This window comes from Terrapene carolina, unplaced genomic scaffold (genome assembly GCF_002925995.2).
Source record: "Terrapene carolina triunguis isolate 2854851 unplaced genomic scaffold, T_m_triunguis-2.0 Scaffold189, whole genome shotgun sequence".
Classification (NCBI taxonomy): Eukaryota; Metazoa; Chordata; order Testudines; family Emydidae; genus Terrapene; species Terrapene triunguis.
The window spans coordinates 1913317-1934219 of NW_020664540.1; the positions used below are offsets into that span (position 1 = coordinate 1913317).

Here is a 20903-nt window from a genome sequence, read left to right on the forward strand (position 1 = left end):
TAGAGCACCTTTCCTTTTATTGGTGAAGAAAAATACAATGATTTACAGTATACTGTGAAATTCTCACAAAAAAGTAGTTATGGTTACACATAGCCTTTCAAGATAAATTCAATTTTTTATCAAAACTAAAACTTAAAGCATCATTAATATGCAGACTAATCTCTGATCACATGCCTTATTACACAAACATCACACCCAAACGCAGATTTTTTTCACCTTCACTACAGACTTCCTCTCTCTTGCAGCATAAAGCCTCTGACAATATATAAAGCAATTTCTCAAAGTCAAACTCAAATTCAGGCGATTTAATTAAGGTAATACCAGACTTTCCAAGTAAAATTATATTGGTGATGTATTAATCTTTCTGAGGTAGCAGTTAAGGTTGTACAGTTGACTACTGCACCACTCATAATAAGTAATTCAACAATGATCCATAGTCATAGATCATTGTTGAATTACTTATTATGAGTGGTGCAGTAGTCAACATGATTGACCAGAGAGATGTGGATCACCCTTTGTATCCCTATGATCATTTAGATCAGCTGAGATGCCTCTGTTGGCATTCCCTACATATGCACTCCTGGGAACTTGAATTGGACACCTTCTGTGAGTTGGTTCCGAGAATTGGAGCGAGAACCACCTATGGATTCTTGAATGGTGCAAGACACAATTTTTATTTCTACAGTGTGTTGTGTGAGAAATTCTACTGACTCAAGATGATAAGGTATTTGTCTCCGGAAACTTAGTCTATATTAGACAGATAACAAAAGAAATAATGACAAGCAAGGGTGAGGACAGGCAAACCTCTACAGAAAAGATGCAACTCCAGTGCCCAAGATTGTCTATCCAGGGGCTATCTTTTATTGGACCAACTTCTGTTGGTGAGAGAGACAAGCTTTTGATCTTACACAGAGCTCTTTTGTGTAAGCTTAAAAGCTTGTCTCTCACCAATAGAAGTTGGTCTAATACAAGATAATACCTCATATCTAAATGCCAATATCAAAGAATTTAACTGGGCAGGCTGGTTATATCTGTCATGCTGCACAAATGGTGGGATTATATGATAGCAGTGAGCCACACCATATTTAAGGGTACAACCTTATAACACATCCCATAAAATTGTTTTAAAAGGTTAGCATTACATCACTCAAACTCAAACATGACAAGAAAGGATGTTTACTTTGAATGTCAGTTAATCAGATCACAAGATACCAGAACACCTTCATGAAAAAGATGAAGTAAAGCTGGAAAAACACATGCACACATTGCAAAATTAGATAAAGATTGTCTGCACTATTCTCTACCAAAGACACTTCTATCAAAACCTTATCTCCCTATTCCAACCTCAAAACATAATGTTGTGAAACCCACAAGATTATTAGATCTTAAATAAAAAATTTCAGGTTAAAAAAGGACCTCTGTAGTAAATTGGTTCTGGTTGGTAGGTTTTGTTGTTCTTATCAACTGCAACTACATCTCAGAATATAAAATCACTCAGTTTATTATCCACCTCATAGAAAACATGGATGTACTAGTTTGCTGTGGGACTCAAGATGTCAGGTGACATTTCAGCATAGGTAAGAAGTGCAGATACTTACAGTTTTTAATCTTAGAAAGACTATTAGATCTGCCACTTAAATTCAATTTGTGAGCAAAATAACTGACTGTCTTAAAACTTTTGATCAAAAGAATTTTCCTTCTAACCCAGTTTACAAATAATAGTTCGAGATCACATATGAAGCATGTAGCGCTATAATTATAAAATGTTAAACGGAGACCAAGATATAACTAAGTCCATAAGAAAAATGGAATGCATTAAAATATCCCATCTTGTCTTTATGAATTCTTGTGACAATCTTTGTTTTTTAATAGTGTAATACAACAAAGCAAATGTAAATACAACTTACTGCTGTGTAATCACTTAATTGTTGGTTTCCTACACATGTGGGAACATTGAACTTAATCTGCGTATATACAAGCGTTTTTAGGACTTTTTAAACTCATCATTGGTTCATTAACACACACATACTTTGTGGACCATTCTGCTGTCCAATACAGTGGTCATATTTTTTAAATGAATCTTATTCTATATTAAACAATTGAAGACAGCCATGCTTTTTTTTTTCAAGTATGCATCAGTGTGGATTCCACTGTAGGGATGCAGAAATGCAAGATAGGAGTCTTTTGAATGGTAGTGTCAGTCAGGGCTGTGCAAGTGCCTTGTGTAAAGGTCTGAGAGGCTATGAACCTCCCTCAGTTCTCTCTTACTGCCTGTGGCAGTGAGATGGAACTCAAGGAGTATCCAGCCCACTGCTCTCTTTAGAGTAAAACTATTTTTCAACATTGTGGGACACATCTTATCTGCACACTCCTATTGAATGTTTAAACAAAGAAACAGAAATAAGAAAAGAAGATTGGTGACCCCTCCCACATACACTTCCCTGTACAGCAGGGTGAGATGCTTCATTCCAGCTACCACCTCTCATGGCAGACTCCAAACCTTCAGTGTTCAAACTCTGCCCCTACTGTGACTGTCTGATTCCTGACAAGGATGGATATAGCCAATGCTTTTTCTGCCTAGGGGAAGCTGAAACTGCATCTGGTAGAGCAGTCTATGTGGGTCTCTTTGAACCCAAACATGGTCATTGCCAGAGCAAGTCTGGATAAACCAGGCCAGCACTCCCTCGAATGCACATCATACCCTGGGATTGAGCAGTGGAGAAAAAAGGCAGTGCTGGCACCAGTCACTTTGATGTTGACCACCTCAACGTTGGTGAAATCCTCAGCCTCAAAAACCTCTGCACTGACAATTTCGGCACCAATGGCCCCAGAGGCTGCACTGGTCACCCCAGTGCTAGCTCTCCAATGAATAAAGCCAGCATCTGTATCCACAGAAAGGTGACACTAAATCATAGAATTGCATGTAGCTGAGACGTAGCTCCAAACTCGAAGGAAAGTCCCAAAATGAGGATGTGACACATCACTTCTCCAGGACAGAGTCTGTAAATCCTCATTCAGAACTGGAGCGGCACAGGGAATGAGGGGCTGGGTGCCAACTCCCATGTTTATGATGGAACCTAGCAAAGGCCCAATAAAAAAGAGGAATCTATATCACTTTTTGAGACATTTGTAGTGCTGAAGAGGCAACTGAAACCAATATTATAGTCCTCATAATCAAAGTGCGCCTTGATGGCGTGAGGCTGGGATCTCTCTCCTGCCTTTAGAGAGTGACCATAAGGAGAGTACCATGGAGTCCTGGGGTTTGGCCTTGGGGCTTGAGTGGCATTGGGCCGGCCAGTCCCAACCAGGCCAATACTCATGTGGTGTGCCAACTTGGCCGTAATGGCCCTGTTGGGAACTGATGTCCCATGTGTCCAAAAGCAAATCGCCCTCCCATGCTTCCAGAAAGAGGAGGAGATCCTGTTCCCCAGTGGCATTGCTAGCCAGGCAACCCTCACCAGAAGCAGACATGGGTCCCCAAAAGCAGAGAACAAAAGAGGGATTACATTAACCTCCATCTCCACTTAAAGGAGTTGTCCTTATTGACAGATGAGGCAGTTACACCAACCCCGACATTGGCGATTGATGACTTTAAAGATTTAGGACCTCCTGTTCCATATTGTGGAGACCCTGGATATTGAAATTTTATTTATACAAGAAAAAATCAAACTTTTTAATATTCTGAGCCCCACTATGCTGGCCAGAATTGCCCTCCCGATAACAAGGGCATCCTGGAACGAGCTAAAGGACTGCACAAACCTCAGTCACTTCTACTTCCCCATCAGTAATCCCAGAGCTCAAAGCGATTAGGTTAGCCTGCCTAGCCTTCCTATCTAGTCTTCAAAACTCCACAGTGCAGCTCCTGACAGACAACACAACTGTGATGCACTGTATAGACCAGGGGTAGGCAACCTATGGCACGCACGCCGAAGGCGGCACGTGAGCTAATTTTCAGTGGCACTCACTCTGCCTGGGTCCTGGCCACCAGTCCGGGGGGCTCTGCATTTTAATTTAATTTTAAATGAAGCTTCTTAAACATTTTAAAAACCTTATTTACTTTACATATAACAATAGTTTAGTTATATATTATAGACTTATAGAAAGAGACCTAAAAATGTTAAAATGTATTACTGGCACACAAAACCTTAAATTACAGTGAATAAATGAAGATTCGGCACACCACTTCTGAAAGGTTGCCGATCCCCGGTATAGACAAACAAGGAGGAGCATGTTCATCTCCCCTCTATCAGGAAGCTATCAAGTTCTGGACATGGTGCTACTGTGACCCATAAATCCCTCAATGCCAACTGACAAGGGTGTTAAAAGAATATCCTGATCCTGGTGTTACCTTCTGGTTCACCAAAGAATATCATGTGAGATCTTAAATGAAAATCAGGGTGGTGCTGGCCATTAATATAATTGTGCAATGTATGTACTGCTACTATGTAAGGAGGGGAGTGTGTGTGTATTATATGTATATATAATATACACACCCCTCCTTACATAGTAGCAGTACATACATTGTACAGTTATATTGATATATATGTATATGCCACAGTTGACCAATCAGCTGCTGATCCAGCTCCTGGCTTGCTGGACCTTTTTTGACAGGACCATTGCCAGAAACCCCATCCAGATCTCAAATAATTACTCTGCATGTCTGTTGGCTGATTGAGTAGCACGGACAGAGACTGCTCCATACTATCCATGAAATCCTGATACAGAACAGGAAAACATTGAACAGAAGAAAGACTTATTAATCTAAATGGAAATGGTTTTTGATATGGGCAGCCCAACATACTCTGGACCTGGTCCAGGCCTTGATACCAAAGATCCTCAGTTACCTGTTGCGCTTCAAACTGTCTGGCCTTTCATTCAGTTCTGTCAAGGTCTACCTCGCAGCAATTTCTGTTTGACAGCTTCCTGAACAATCCTACTCTGCCTTTTCTTGCTCAGTGTTATTGAAGTTCCTCAAAGGGTTCTGGCATATTTACCCACCAGTCAGAGAACCAACTCCTGCCCGGGACCTCATATAGTCCTCCCTGGGGCTCATAGAACCTTCCTTTTGAATCTCTTTTGGAATGCTCTTACATTACTCATTCTGAAAATGATATTCCTAGTGGCTGTCACTTCAGCCAGAAGAGTGAGTGATCTTAAGGTTGTTATGATTGAACCTCCCTACATAACATTCCACAGGGATAAGGTGGTGCTAAGACATCACCCAAAATTCATCACCAATGTGGTCTCACAATGTGGTCTACCTCTTCCTGAAACCACTCTCTGCACTGGGGGGAAAAAAAAAAAGTTGCACAGATGAGATGTCTGGACTTTACTGTATTACATTACAAACTGTTCAGACTGTCTCCCCATCTATTTTAGTGGCTATAGCTGGGTGTTCTGAAGATCACGCCATCTTCTCACACTATCATATACATTTGGATATTCTCTGTATCTCACTATTTCCAGTTAACTTGTGTAACCCTCCCACCAAACATCAAGGCTCTCTTCACCAGAACTCAAGTGACATCTTCCACATGCTTTAGGAATGTACCAATATGCGAAATCTCCAAAGCAGCAACCTGACCTAACCAGCTGACCTCTGTCTAGTAGTATGCTTCAGACTAAGCTGCAAGGTCCAATAACAAGTTTGAGAGAGCAGTAGTTCTTCCATTGGCGTTTGACTTACACAGCTGAGACTTCTCATTCCCATCATCCTGAGGGAATACTGCTTCCAGTCACTTACAGTGGAATCCACACTGATGCATACTCGAAGAGTACTTACTCTGTAGTAACTGTGGTTCTTCAAAATGTCAGTTTGGATCCCGCAACCCACCTATCCCTGCTTTTGGAGTCCTCAGCTAACACAGGCTTTGAATCATGAGGCAACTGAGGGAGGGTTGCAGCTGCTCCATTCTTTATGCCCTGACAGAGGAACAGGAAGCGGCACAGATCAGATGTGTAGCTCTGATGGAGAAGGCTAGGCAAAAACCTCCAATTCTGCATACATGCGGCACATGTAGACAGTAGAATTCATACTGACAACATCTTGAAGAACCTTGGTTATGTAGGGTTAGTAACTGTTCTTTTATTCCTTGTCATTGTATATTTCTGATAGTATAAAGAGACAGAACTTAAAAGAATGAGATGCTCACCAGAACTCTGGCCGCATTATGCCACTCTGAGCCTTTCACATGGCATAAAGGGTTCTTAAAACCACTGTAACCAGCGGGGGAGGATTCCCTAGCATAGGCAATGTGAAGGACAGCCATAACTTCCAAGGACCCCTTGCAGGCCCTGTCATGTGGGGCAAGTGAGGCATGTTGCAGTGGGACCAAAGCACTCAGCATCATTAGAGAGATTCCAGGCAGAGTTGCAGCCCATAAGAAGCCCAGGGAGCCTGTTATAATGACAAGACCAAAGTCTGGGCTGTCAAAAGGGCTTGTGTAAGCACAAAAATTGTACTGCTTAATTTATATCACGATAGTTGAAGCGGTATAGAATCCCAATGTGGACACAGTTATACCAGGTATAAAAGAGCTTGTATAAGTATAGCTTGCCTCTGTGAGGGAAGGGGAGTAAGTTATGCTTGTATAGGCACCTTTCTATTGATGGAACTATTTATGGTAGAAAATCACACCCATACCAAAATAGCTAAATCACTATAAAAAAATGCATGAAGACCAGGCCTAAGTTATTCTGGGGATCGCTCCAGTCCCTAGAGCAGCCCAGAATTGGGAGGGCCGAGGAGAGCTCAAAAGCCACCTAGCAAAGGTGCTGTCCAAAATCTCCCCCAAAGTAATTATAACATTTCATTTCTGAAATTAGCTCAATGATCATCCTTGCATATATGTAATCGGCACACAGAAATAAGAACAGATTTCAAGAGAATTGGCTAGCTAGAGCACAGAGCACGTGGCTTTAAAAATGTATTAAAGATGCAACCCCCCCCCTCCATTATAGCTTAAGTGCAGTTTAGTCAAGAAATTTGTCAACTTTACTGTCACCGTGGATTTATAAAGGTTATTTTTCTATCAAATATTTGTTTTAAACAAAACTATCCTGGTAAATTGTCTGACTTCTGTTTAACAAGAAAAAAGTTCTACAGAATGAATCTTCAATTATTGATCCAATTGTTGTGTCACTCCACAGGATTTCCATACAAAATACAGTTTTATAACACCCTAAGGCATTAAGACTCCATACATGTATCATGCTAAACATATATTAATATATTCTTCATCTAAACAAGCGGGAACACTCTTAATTGAAACGTAATTTGTTAAAATGGATAGCCTTAAAATAACCCCGGGGCTTTGTCATATAATGCAACATACTTACTATTTCTAGCATGTTGTATGTACTAATGAAGTTATCCATCTATGTTCACTGTAGGTAAAATTTTAGAAGTTAATAAATACATTCTGTAAATTATAAAGCTCTACCAAAAATGTAACTGTTTTGTATTTATCCTTACAGCCTTGTAACGTCAATGTTGTAGGTTAAATCCTAGACTTTATTTAGTCTTTAATATGACATATGTCAGTACCATCAAGAGGTCACAAATACTGTCTTTTCAATATTTGTCATGAAGTAAATATCACGCCTAGTCTCAAAAAACTGCTTTAAAAAAAATCTTGTATTGGCTCCTAGTGACAAAAGTTAGTGTCCAAAGATAGTACTTGAACTTTCAAGAGAGAGGAATTAAGGGGAGGATTGTAGAAAGAAAATACACCTGAGGCATGATGTGTATATAGTCTGTATACCTTTACTTAAAAGGGACAACAAAGCAGACATAGGATGACTAAGGACCTGAATTAGGTCTCTAAAATAAGAACATGGGAGAAGAGTATTTTAATAGCATTTTCACAGTATTTTAGAGGAATATTCCTTAAAATAACTTAAGGGACTTGTTCTGTGCACAGTTGGTGTAGAGCTAATAGGTTTTTTTAAATGGTAAAGACTGATTGAAATGTTGGAACATGTAGCCACCTCTGTTCTTACTAGTTAATCTCTCATAGCCGAAAAGTGTGCTAGTAAGTTACTGTAGGTTTTTTCAATTGTGGAGATTTGCCATGGTGCCTCCAACACTCTGATCATTAGAACAGTATTATGAGTTTATGGCCCTTCAAACTTGCTACTTCATCTAATCTTCCCATTTTATTCAGTAGAGTTATGCTCCAAAGTATAGCCACTGGCTCAGGGCTTAGAAAATGCACTTTTTAGTGAATTTTTTTGGTGGGGGTAAGATAGGATATTGACTGGGAGTCTGACCTGGTTCTATTCTTGGTTTTGCACCAAAGCTTGCATTACATGTTGGCCCATACGGATATCAAGTGACTGAGCCTACTGTGTGTTTTTTGGGTGAAGGTTACATCAGAGGAAAAGAGATAAGATTTTAAATGACACCCACATGATGCAATGTATAAAAACACGATGTATGTTGTTAGAAATTGCCTGTTGGAGAAAAGCAAAGTATTATTTAAGATCTTAGACAAAAATTCCTAAGTAGGCATTATCCTTTAAGAGCAAGGGTCACTTCTGGCTAACAGATATGGCACTGTATTCAAACTGAAATATCTGTCTTGTATCTGAGACCTCCAGACTTTTTCTAAACTGCTGATCCTTGCATAAAAAAATTTCATCAATTCATCAACACCCTCGCTATAACGCCCTTCATCATAATGAACCTGCGGCTCTAATGAACCTAGTCCCTGGATCCCACTTCCAGCCTTGCTTCTGCAGCAGGGGTTAACAGCTCCTCTGGCCCTGCCGCTGCGGTGGGGCTCTTTTGCTATAATGAACCCCTGGCTATAATGAACAAATGGCCCGACAGGTTCGTTATAGCGAGGGTGTACTGTAGTTTAAGGAAATCTAGCCATTTCTGACTTGACACCTTCACTGTAAACTTGTGTATTTGCAAAGGAGTTCCTTATATCTGTTAGTTTCCTAGGAAAACTTAATGAAAACTTTAATGAATCTCCCTGTCTGTTTTGGTGGCAGTGTTTTTATCTGTTTCAAGTCTTAAGAAGCTCATGATCTCTCCAAGGCTATCCTGGTAAAACTGCCTTATAACAGATGTTTTTAAAGCGTACCAATCAAGGCAATTAAACAACATTTCAAGGTTGATTGGAATATGATATTGATTATGCACTCAGATGCTATGGCCATGAGCACAGTATTAAAACCTATATAGAATAAAATTCCACAACTTAATGAACTGTTTTTTTTTAACTTAAGTATGAGGCTAAGTATTCCATTAGTGAATTATGACCATAATTACAGTGGATACAAAATAAAAGTGAGGGTGAGATCTAGGACACTAGTTATTGTAACAAACTGAGGAAAAACTGAAAGATAGAAACCAGCTTGTATGTAACTGCTGCTGTTTGACATCATTTTTACAAAATTATGGACTTATGCACTGATGCATGTTCAAGAATCTAAAAAGTACAATCAGTGTTTTATCTATGTATATCACTCCTGAGGGTATTCTGTGCCCCAAAATTAAAAATTCTGCACACAATATTTTAAAATTCTGTAAATTTTATTTGTCAAATAAATGTGGAGGCTCCAGCATGGCATTGGGGAGCATAGGCCACTGGCTGCACCAAGGTTGGCAATCGCTGTGCAGCTCTCCCTGGGGACACAGACTCAGTGATGAGGCTGTACCCAACCCTGACACAGCACAAGGACAGGGCACCCCAGGGCCCTGCCCCTCCGTGCCAGGTGCACCAGGTGTGGGCAGGCAGGCTCAGCCCAGCAGGATCCAAGTGTGGAGGGGCTTAGTGTGGGGGGATCCAGGTGTGGGTTGAGAGGGTTCTGTGTGGGGCAATCTGGGTGCGGGTGGCTCAGTGGGGGATCTAGGTGGGGGGATCTGGATGTATAGGGACTTGTTGGGGGGGGTTCTGGGTGCAACAGTAATGCCTCTGCAGGGGGGTCCAGGTGAAAGTGGTTGGAGCATAGCGGGGGGGGAGGGGTCTGGGTGTGTGTGGGATAGAGCTTGGTGTTGGGGGTCCAGATGCTGGGGGAGTGGGGCTCAGTAGGGTGGGGATCCAGGTGCAGGTGGCTCGTCAGAGTAGTTCAGGTTCAGGGGGAGGGGCTCGTCGGGTGCGGGCGGGTGTTTGGTGCCAGGGTGTGTGTGTGTGTGTGTGTGCAAGGCTTGTCGGGAGGGTCTGGGTATAAGGGGGTCTGGGTGCATGGGGGTTGGGTGGATCAGGGAGCAGCTCCCTGTACAGTGATCCTTTCCCCTGCAGCTGAGGAGCAATGGGTGCAGGAAGTGCAGGGGGAGAGTTTGCAGAGCTTCCAACAGCCAGGGGAGAAATCTGGGGGGATGGGTCTGACGCAGCCCGGGTTGCCGTGCAAGGGAAGAGGAAGTCTCCCTTCTCTCCAGCTCAGCTAGGACTAGCAGCTGAGCCTGGCACTGGGTAGGAGCTACCAGCTGGGTCTTCCCCTGCCCCACAGTGATTTACCTCTCTGCCAGCTGCCCTGGGCACCCAAAACATACTGCTGGGGAGGATCGCATGACCACTCTTGTGGCTTCCCTTTGCTTCCCCATCAGAAAGTCCCTTTTCTGCAGGGAAGCAGAGAAATTTGCGGGGGACACTAATTCTGCGCATGCATAGTGGTGCAGAATTCCTGCAGGAGTAACAGTGTGTATATATGTGTGTGTGTGTTTGTGTTCTCTCTCTCTCTCTCTCATATATATATATATAAAAATAAAATCTCTCTCTCTCCCATAGTGCTTGTAGCACTTGTATCTCAAAACATACAACTTGACTAAACCTTATAACAGCTATGATTTCATTGTTAACTGTGTGAGGCCTTATTTTCTAATGTTCAAATGTACATGCAATAGATAAGCTATTCGGAAAAAGGTTCACTGATGATTTGACGACAAAACATTTCGCATATTTACTGAACTTTTTCAGAATATACTAGAATGAGAAATTCCAAAGCATTAAATACATGAAAAACTATCTAATTTAAACCTCTAATTTTACATAATCTTTTCATAGTAATAAGCATAAAGCATGGGCTTTTCTAAAGTGCGTAAGGTGGAGATGAGGTGCCCAACTCTTTGACTTTCAAAATCTAGAACTTTTAAAAATTGTTTGTCTCTTCTGCAAGTAGGGCCCATGTGCCAAATCCTGCAGTCTTTACTTGGACAAAATTGCCATGGGAGTTTTCTAAGTGAACAAAACAGAATTTGTTGCTTAATGAATAGTAATTGTTATACATGGCAAAGATTCATTTTGATAGATGCGTTTCAGCCTTAAGGAAACAGAGTGTAGCTACAACTATTCTTTTATTGAGAATCTATGTGCATATTACAATTAAGTGTGTGGGTCTGGGTGTGAAATTTTACATGAACTGTCTTTTTCTCAAAGGTGATCTAAAGGGGTTGACTTTTATATAGTTTTTAAAAAACAAAGGATAAAAACATTTTGTGTGTGCGTCTTTGCAAGTCATCTTTAAGTGGTAGTGTTCATGTTTAGGGGATAAACTAACATTTGTTATTTGTTTAATATATGTACATTTCAGATTTAAAGCACAAACTGGAATCTCTTGAACAGTTTAGTGCAGTTCAGAATGCATGTTTTTTCCCCCTTAAATGCAGGCAATCAAAATTACATTGTTGTGATGTGACTAATTGTGCACTGTAATGTCTCTGAAACCTTGTGATTGAGTTAAGAGATGATAAATCTTCTTGTCTCAGCATCCAGAGGAGTTATTCTTTGAGACAGCTGTTTAGAATGTTAGTGAATATTTATATACCTCATAAAATATTCAGTACCTTTTATGTCTGGTGCAGACATAGAGCTACCCTCGTTCAAATCACCGCCTATTCCTCTAATTTATTTATAGCCAATGTATCAAGGTTATTTGACCCTTTTTATAAGGGTCTGGAGTGGGGCTATAAAATTATTATAGAATGGCAATCAGAAGTTTTGCATTATGAGTGATAAATAGTTCTTGCAGTCTTCTAGCACAACATAGACTGGAACTAGTTGTGTTCACTAGACTGTATTTCAAATATCAGCACACTTCTACAAGGACAGTAAACTTCCCCCACCCCCAGGTCTCTTAATTGTGCTTGTGAGTAGTAGTTCACTTGTTGTGTGTCAGGCAGCTGTTTCGCTAGATCAGGGCTTCTCAAACTTCATTGCACCGTGACCCCTTCTGACAAGAAAAATTACTACATGACCCCAGGAGGGGGGACCGAAGCCCAAGCCCGCTGCCCCAGGTGGGGGGGGGGGGAGGAGCAAAGCTGCTCCCCCCGCACAGGGCAGAAGCCCTCGGGCTTTGGCTTTGGCCGTGGGAGGTGGGGCTTGGGCTTTGGTTTTAGCCCTGGGTGGTGGGGCTCGGGCTTTGGTTTCAGCCCTGGGCCCCAGCAAGTCTAACACCAGCCTTGGCGACCCCATTAAAACGGGATCAGGACCCACTCTGGGGTCCCGACCCACAGTTTGAGAACCCCTGCACTAGACCCACCTACTGCACTTCTGAGAACAAAAATACAACAAACCAGGGCTGCCATAGCAGTAGCAGGCTAATTCAGTTAATCTAAAAGTCAAGCAATATTTAATTAGTATATTTTGGATGATTGTTTTATGAATATAGAGTTATCAGTAAAAACCTTACAATTTCATTTCTTTTACCTGTTTGTGATATGGACACACTATTTATTGTCAATATGTATGTCTATGATGTAGGGAATTTCTAAATTTAACTTCATAGTTGTGTTCCCCCTTATTAACTTTTAAACATAACTTTTTTAACTAGTGATAGAGAGAAAATATTTAGACCAAAATGAACTTGTCAAGAGGGGCAAAGTGTAAGTAGATTTGACTCCTCTGGTCCTGGCTACTTCCTGAATGGTGAATTGGGATAGCCCCAAATCTGCATAAATATATTGTCAAGCTTAGCTATTCAAAATTAGAAAAGTGTTAAATTTAGCCAGAGTCTGACAATAATTATTTGATCACTCAAACAATGCAGATTGTATGTACAATAGCATCCCAGTTTATTTATCTCTTCATGCACAAATAAAATGACGATATAACATTGTAGAAGCAGTTGCCTTCAAATGTTGTCTTCTCTGTGTAAGGAAACTTCACACTGGAAAAACACTAGTCTGGCTTTTCTAGAATCTATTAAAAAAGCATTTTTTGGCTGAAACTGGCCACTAAAATCTGCTTCAAATTTATTGTTGCCCAGTGAAATTTGCCATATTGCTCCATGATAATGGCACTTCTTTTTGGGGGTCGGGTGGGAGAGGAACAGCTTTACATATAATACTTACACTTCCCACACAATCTTCATAGCCTATTTACTAACTAAACTCCAAACCCAACCAAAGAACAGAACAACATAATTGACCCAAAAAAATCAAACCGAAAGATAATATGCATATTTAAAGATGAAACCTTAATTATATAGCAGTCCTTCCAGAATATATTATAATATAGATACTCATTCATTAAACTTAGATACCAGCAATATAATCCGTAGTTTCCATATGTTATCAAATATATCTCCTCTGTCCTCTATTTTATAAATCATTCAAGCACTTTGCTTTTCCGGTTGAATTGTCTTGGCTAATTCTGACAGGATTTGTCTGTCTTTACTGTAGTTTCAAGGTTATTGTAGACCTAAATGTCATTTAAGCGGCCATTCTCTTATACAGATCCACAGAGATGGAGTCTGTTCCTTTCCTGGTAGTAGACACACATTAGAATTCTGAATATTGACATTCACAATTGAAACAGGAGTACTTGTGGCACCTTAGAGACTAACAAATTTATTAGAGCATGCTCTAATAAATTTGTTAGTCTCTAAGGTGCCACAAGTACTCCTGTTCTTTTTGCGGATACAGACTAACACGGCTGCTACTCTGAAACCATTCACAATTGAGGAGATTCTGAATGCCTCCATTCTGCTGCTTTGTCTCCAGATTGTGGATTTGTCATGTTGCCTTCAGAAATCACCCATTTCAACTCCTTGGGTTGGTAATTCACAGGTCATAGATCTCAGAGTCTAGATTACATCTGTTAGTATTTGGTTTTAGAATCTGATTGCCTCCCTTTTAAGACCCCAGGATTGGAGCAAATGTAAAGTCAATAATATGTTTTTAGGATAATCAAAGTCCGGTCTGCAAGTCATGACTATGTTGTTTTAAATATGTTTGTCTGTACTGAATTTAAAACTTAATTCTAAACGTTCATCCCTTGTCTCCTGAGGGTTCCTGTTCAGGGTAGGTCAATTTACAAGCTGCTCTGTTGGACCAGATGCAGCTGCTGCTGGGTTCGACTCTCCTAATTACAACGTTAATGTATTCTCTCAGAAATGTGTGCCAGTTTCCACATTCTTTATCAACCCTTCTCCCCATAGTAACAAGTCACAGCATCCATTTTGCATCTCCGATTTAATTGAGCATACAAATTGTGTCCCATAGGAAAAACCCTTTAAATGACACACACTATACAAACTAGTTCATTTATGTTTTCCACTCCAGGAGATTGACCATTTGCAGCGTGTCTCACTTTATAACAGATTTGTTATATTTTCTTATTATATGGTACCGTTTTTATCAACAAATGACTATTCAGCTGTCTGTCTTCATTATCTGGAATCCAATTAACTTTTGCTGCAATGGTTAAAATGTATAGCTCAGCAAAAACATTCTCGTCTGTCAGTTTCCTGTTGCTGTCTGTTTCTGTTAGAGCATACTAGACTCACCACCCTTTTTCTGCAGAATATGGGGACATTTTTGTATGCAGTTTGCTTTTGAAAATTTCAGAAATAACCCAAACATCTGAAAAACACTTAATCTTTAAAATCAGGCTTTTGAGAGGGTCTCTAATGTGAAATGAAAATCTGTAATGGCCAGATGTCTACTGCTATTTACCTTCATTTCCTTACTGACAAAAAGGATTACATGTTTTTGCATTCAGCAGGGAAATAATTAATTTTGGGGAGAAAGGGAGCATGTCAAATTATAGGTGGGAGTGGGCAAAAAGAAAAATTGGGTACTGGTTTAATTGTAATCATTGATGGTAAAAACACGATACCTGTGAGGTTACAGTACAGTATTACCTCTTTCATTGTTTGGAAAGTTTTTATATAAATTAAAACATTTCATAATTTCTCATATCTTTTCTTTCTGATGCATCTCTTTAAAATCTTATGCTAAATTAGTATTCACTTCATTTTAAAATAAAAGTTTTAAGAGTTTAACATAATTTTGACATACAAATAGAATATTTGAATGTGCTGGGTTTTTAAAAACATGATACTATGAGGCTGCTAGTTAACATCTTACTCTTTCTTTTGTTGTCTATCAGTTGTTTCATGAAATAAAACATCTTACTACAATAATCAGCAATTGATACGCTTATTTACTACACAGTGCTAAATATATTGATTTTAATATACAATATAGTCATTCAAACATTATGGCCAAGATTGCTCAACTTGAGACATCTTAAACTTGCCTAATGTTCAGAAGGCATGTGCTCAGCATTCTGGAATTCTAGGCCCCTCTTTAAATACTTCAAGTTAGGCACCCAAAGTCATTATTCACTTTTGAAAGTCGTGTTCAATATATTTTGAGAACTTTAGTTTTAAGCAGTATGTGTAACTTCCACCTACTTTATAAAATCCTTCCCTGTATTGAAGTATGTTTGTTTGATTTAAGCTGTCATCCTTAGGATTTCTTAACTATTAGCAGAGGTTTGCTGAAGTAGAATGATGGTATTGGTTGGTATTCTTCCCCTCCTAGCTTCTACTATGTCAGTGTACCAGGGAGTACTAAACATACAAATGTCACCTTGCTAGCTGCAGAGGAACAATTTGTCTGTTCTACTGTTACATTAATTTAGAGTGAAGAGGTATACAGGACGTTTTGCTTAGCATCTGATTCTTGAAAGTGACAGGATGTCCTATGTCTTCTGTTGTTAATTCCACATCATGCTTTTGCTTCTCATTTTATTAACTGAAGATTTAACATCATATGAATCCCTTTTGCATTTTGTCACCTTTCTCTTACCTCTGTGTAGTGTAAAATATTGCTTGTCACTGTTCCTCTTAATTCCTTTTAACAGTGAACTCCTGAATTCCTTTAAATAATTGGGGCATTAAAGTATTTAGTAATACTAGTAATATAACAAAATGAAGAGGTGATTACAGTCAGCTTCAAACATTGTAATATTTAAGTGCTTTCTTACATAATATGGAAACTGTTAGGCCTTTTTTAAATAGGAAATTTAAAAACAGTTTCATCTCACAATTAGATGTGCCAACAGTTTCAGATCAATATGTACCTTGAGGTTACTACTACTTTGACTAGACTAGAATGATAAACCTAGGCTAATCTTAGAGTCCTGCTTTTGTTTTATGATGTAAAGGGAGTGTACTGTTCCTGGCTGCTGGGAGGGAGGGTGTTCTTCCTCCTTTTTTCTCCCCTCTCAGTAATGAAAGAGAATTCTGGTGGTCAGTCAGTCACCTTCATGGACAAATGCAATTCCCTGTGTTTCACTGATTTGTATGTTTATGGAAATAAGTTGTGGCTGATTCTGGTCCTGCATCAAAGCTTCTATATGATGTTGAAAAGTAGCCACAATGGACTGGGGAGAATCCTCCAACATAGAGCTGACAGATGTGGCCCCATACTGCCTCTTTATGAACCGCAGCATAGAGGAAATGGTGGGGTTGGTAGTTGTACTTAACACCACAGGGATTTTGGGCTCTAGTACATGAACAGCTGTGAATGAAGGGGTGGTTGTAAAATAGAGCAGCACCTGTGCTGCTCTAACTTATGTCAGGGACCATGAGAGAGAGACAGGTGATTTAAAGGAGAGAGAGCACAGAATCTGCCCTCTTGTTGGGTGCTAGCTGGAAATTCTTCTACCATGTATTGATATATTTTTGGTTTTCAGTTCTTTTGCTTATGTAAGTATCTTAATATAAACTTTGGACAGAGATAAAATGTTGAGAACTTTTGATATTCAATGACAACATTTAGAAATAGTGCATGAAGTATGCTATGTACAGTACATAGACACACAAATATATTTTGAATAAACATCTATTCATGATTAACTTAAATTTAAAATGCACATGTATGCAGGCTTTATTAAAACTAAAACATTAATATTCAGTTGATTATTTTATTTTTGTATTTGTTGTTCACTGTTGTACTTTTTCATTACAGAATGTATGACAATATGTCCACAATGGTGTATCTAAAGGAAGAGAAGTTGGAGAAGCTTACTCAAGATGAAATAATTTCTAAAACTAAGCAGGTGATTCAGGGACTAGAGGCACTGAAGAATGAACACAATTCCATTTTGCAGAGCTTACTTGAGACACTGAAATGTTTGAAGAAAGATGATGAAACTAATCTGGTGGAAGAAAAATCAAACATGATTCGAAAGTCGCTGGAAATGTTGGAACTTGGACTTAGTGAAGCACAGGTAAAATTGAAGCAGGGGATATCATTTCAAGCTGTAACTGCAGTTATAATATGAAAGCAAATGCAAGCTTATATCTCTTTGGACTGTGCTTTAGTTAGAGGTGTAGAATTGAACACTTGGATATCAATTCTTAGACTTACACAGAACTTATTAAAAATTAGCAGTGTCAGTTTGCATTCAGAAGTTTTTTAAACCTGATTATAGCTTATAGGGAAGTAGGTTTATATAACTAAATAGAGCAGGGGTCGGCAACCTACAGCATGCGTGCCAAACACGGCACGTGAGACGATTCTGAGTGGCACGCAGCTACCTACTGCGGTTCCAGCTCCTCAGCCCCACCGCTCTCCCCTGCGGGGGCAGGAGGCAGAAGCTTGGTTCTGCAGCAGCCAAGCTTCCCCCCTCCCCTGCTTCTTCCCCCAGTGTGGTGCTTTCCTGCCCCTCCTCCTCTCCTTCCCTGCGCCAATCAGCTGATGGCCCTAGCGAGGGGGAGGGGGAAGAGCAGCAGCATGCACACAGCTCCGTAGAGGACACAGAGAGAGATAGGGACGGAGCCTGGGGGATGGGGGTGGAACAGGGCATATCCCTTCCAGCCCCCTGCCATGAGCCGCTCAGGGCAGGGGTCTGGGAGCACCCCCATGAGCCGAGCACCCCAGCCTTCTGCCCTGCACCCCCCAGCCCTCTGCCCTGAACCCCCCCACCCCAACACACACCCAGCCTTCTGCCCTGCACCGCCCATACCCCCAGCCCTCTGTCCTGAACCCCCCACACACCCAGCCTTCTGCCCTGCACTGCCCATACCCCCAGCCCTCTGCCCTGACCCTTGAACTCCCCCACACACCCAGCCTTCTGCCCTGCACCCCCCCAGCCCTCTGCCCTGATCCCTGAACCCCCACACACACACCCCAGCCTTCTGCCCTGAACCCCCTCCCTCTGCCCTGACCCCTGAACCCCCCCCCCCCAGGTCTGGGGTCCTGGCCGCAGGCCCTGCTCAGCCCGCTGCTGGCCTAGGTGAACAGAACCCCAGGCTGGCAGCGAGCTGAGCAGGCTGGTGGCGTAAGATCAGCATTTTAATTTAATTTTAAATGACGCTTCTTAAACATTTTGAAAACCTTGTTTACTTTACATACAATAGTTTAGTTATATAATATAGACTTATAGAAGGAGACCTTCTAAAAACGTTAAAATGTATTACCGGCACGCGAAACCTTAAATTAGAGTGAATAAATGAAGACTCGGCACACCACTTCTGAAAGGTTGCCAACCCCTGATATAGAGTGACTGACAGTGGCTTTTTTAGTGCATTATGCAGCTAATTATGCATTAAGCATTAAATCCTGGTCCACTGAAGTAACACAAAACTGTTCTTTGACTTTAGTGAAACAAGAATTTTTATTTTATATATAGGCTTTCTTGTGGCACTTGCCATGTAATGTCTGAGCACCTCACAGATATTAATGATACTCATAACAACTCTGGAGAGTTAGGAAAATGTTATCCTCGCTTTATATATGGGTAACAGAGACACAGAGAAATTAACTAACTTGCCTGAGGTCATACAGAGCTGGGAATAGAACTGCTGAGTCCCAGTCCAGGACTATAACTTTAAGACCATCCTTTCTGTCCCTTGAACCTAGGATTATCTCTTTAGTACTTGGTACTGGTAGGGCATAAGGGTTTCTAATGTTCACCCAGCATTTTAGTAAAATTTAAAAAAAAATAGTTTTGAGGGTTGGCTAAAAGTTGAGTACTGAATCAGAGGAACATTCCTTGTTTAAAAGAGAGAATCCCTCTACTGACTTTTATGAAATGGCTTGGTTGCCAAAAATGTTATTTTGGGGAAGGTGGGCAGATGCTGCAAAACTGATTTGTGTGTGCAGGAGTGCTGCGAGGGATGGGCATGTGAACTGCAACAAATTAGTTTGTGACTTCTGACTATTTTTAAAATGTTTATTTTCAAAATGCTTTTTTACTAATTTTGAATTCTTTTTTTCAAGTTTAATATACAAAGTTGCAAGAGATAACAAGAATGGTAGAACAGCCAGTCTTTGGAGAGTGTGAAACCTTCCAACCCTTGTATAAGAACATATCTGTTGGCATTTTTTTTTATCAATTGTATGGGGTCTTTAAAGTTACCTTTCATGTGTGTTTGTAGAAAATTCTTATAGAAAAGGAAAAATGCTTAAAGCACTGGATTTAGACTCAGGAAATGAGACTCAATTCCTGGCTGTGTCACAATCTTCCTATGTGCCCTTGAACAAGTCTTTTAATATCTTTGTGGTTCAATTCCCAATATGTAAAATGAGGATAACAGTATATCACTGTGAGATAGGGAAACTGTGTGTGTGTGTGTGTGTGTGTGTGTGTGTGTAAATTTATTAATATTTGCGTGACATAGATTTTTTTCCTCTGAAGATAATACTCATTTTGCTAAAGGAGTAATCTAATTTCTCCTTTCACTTTCCCACCTTCACCAAACTTTCTCAAGAGAGGAAGTTTACAGAAGGCTTCAATTCATTGTAGTATGTTATAAATCTGATGGCTACAGGCATTGTGAATAAACTGGGCAACATTTTTGCCTGGCTTTCCCAAATATACTTGAAATTTTGCATGTACACCTGGTTACGTGCAGATGAGCTAATTACTTAGCCATTTTTTGCACATGTAAAATACAGGTAAGCTTGGAAAGGCCTGCTGAAAATTTGATCTTCTATGTAGATGGATTGGTATGTGTAAATATAAATATGAGCCTGAAATTGATAGTTGTTTCCTGAAAGTTTATTCAACATATGAATACATTTATCCTAAAGGTATCCTTTAAAGAACGATACTATCTTCTGAAAAAATGAAATTTTAGTTCACATGAATCTTGCATATAAAAATATTCAGGTTCTGAGATGCTCAAAGCTAACTTTAAGAGAAACCTTTTTATGAAATCAAGGAAAGTGAGAACATAATCAGGGTGGCAAACCCCTTCTCTGTGTATAGCCAAATGAGCTCTTAGTGTGGCGGGGGGGGAGAATCCAGGTGTGGGTTGAGAGGTTCTGTGGGTGGCTCAGTGGGGAATCCGGGTGTGGGGGAGATCTGGATGCATGGGCTTGTTGTGGGGTTCTGGGATTCTGCAGGAGGGGTCCAGGTGAAGGTGGCTGGGGCTCAGCAAGGGTGTGGGGGGATAGAATTTGGTATGGGGGGTTCAGTAGGGGGGTCCAGATGCTGGGAGAGTGGGGCTCGGTGGGGTGGGGATCCGAGTGTGGGTGGCTCGTCGGGCTGGTCCATGTGCAGAGGGAGTGGGGCTCATTGGCGGGGGGGGGGGGGGGGGGCTTGTCGGGAGGGTCTGGGCATGAGGGGGTGTGGATGCACGGGGGTTAGGCGGATGAGGGAGCAGCTCCCCATACAGTGATCCCTTCCTCTGCAGCTGAGGAGTGATGGTTTGTA

The 20903-nt window shown here is 40.7% G+C and overlaps 1 protein-coding gene across 5 annotated transcripts in view; it reads left to right on the forward strand.

The window, feature by feature from the left end:
* The first annotated feature begins 17209 nt into the window (after nucleotides 1-17209).
* The window catches only part of KLC1 (kinesin light chain 1), an 87022-nt gene continuing 83328 nt past the window's right edge, over nucleotides 17210-20903 (forward strand). For 4 of the 5 annotated variants that reach the window (XM_026654227.1, XM_026654229.2, XM_026654225.2 and 1 more), the window contains exon 1: nucleotides 17211-17471. In XM_026654227.1, the coding sequence (XP_026510012.1) occupies nucleotides 17211-17471 (261 nt within the window). Of the gene's footprint in view, nucleotides 17472-20903 lie in introns of all 5 variants that reach the window. The other variant, XM_026654231.2, reaches the window with a different exon arrangement.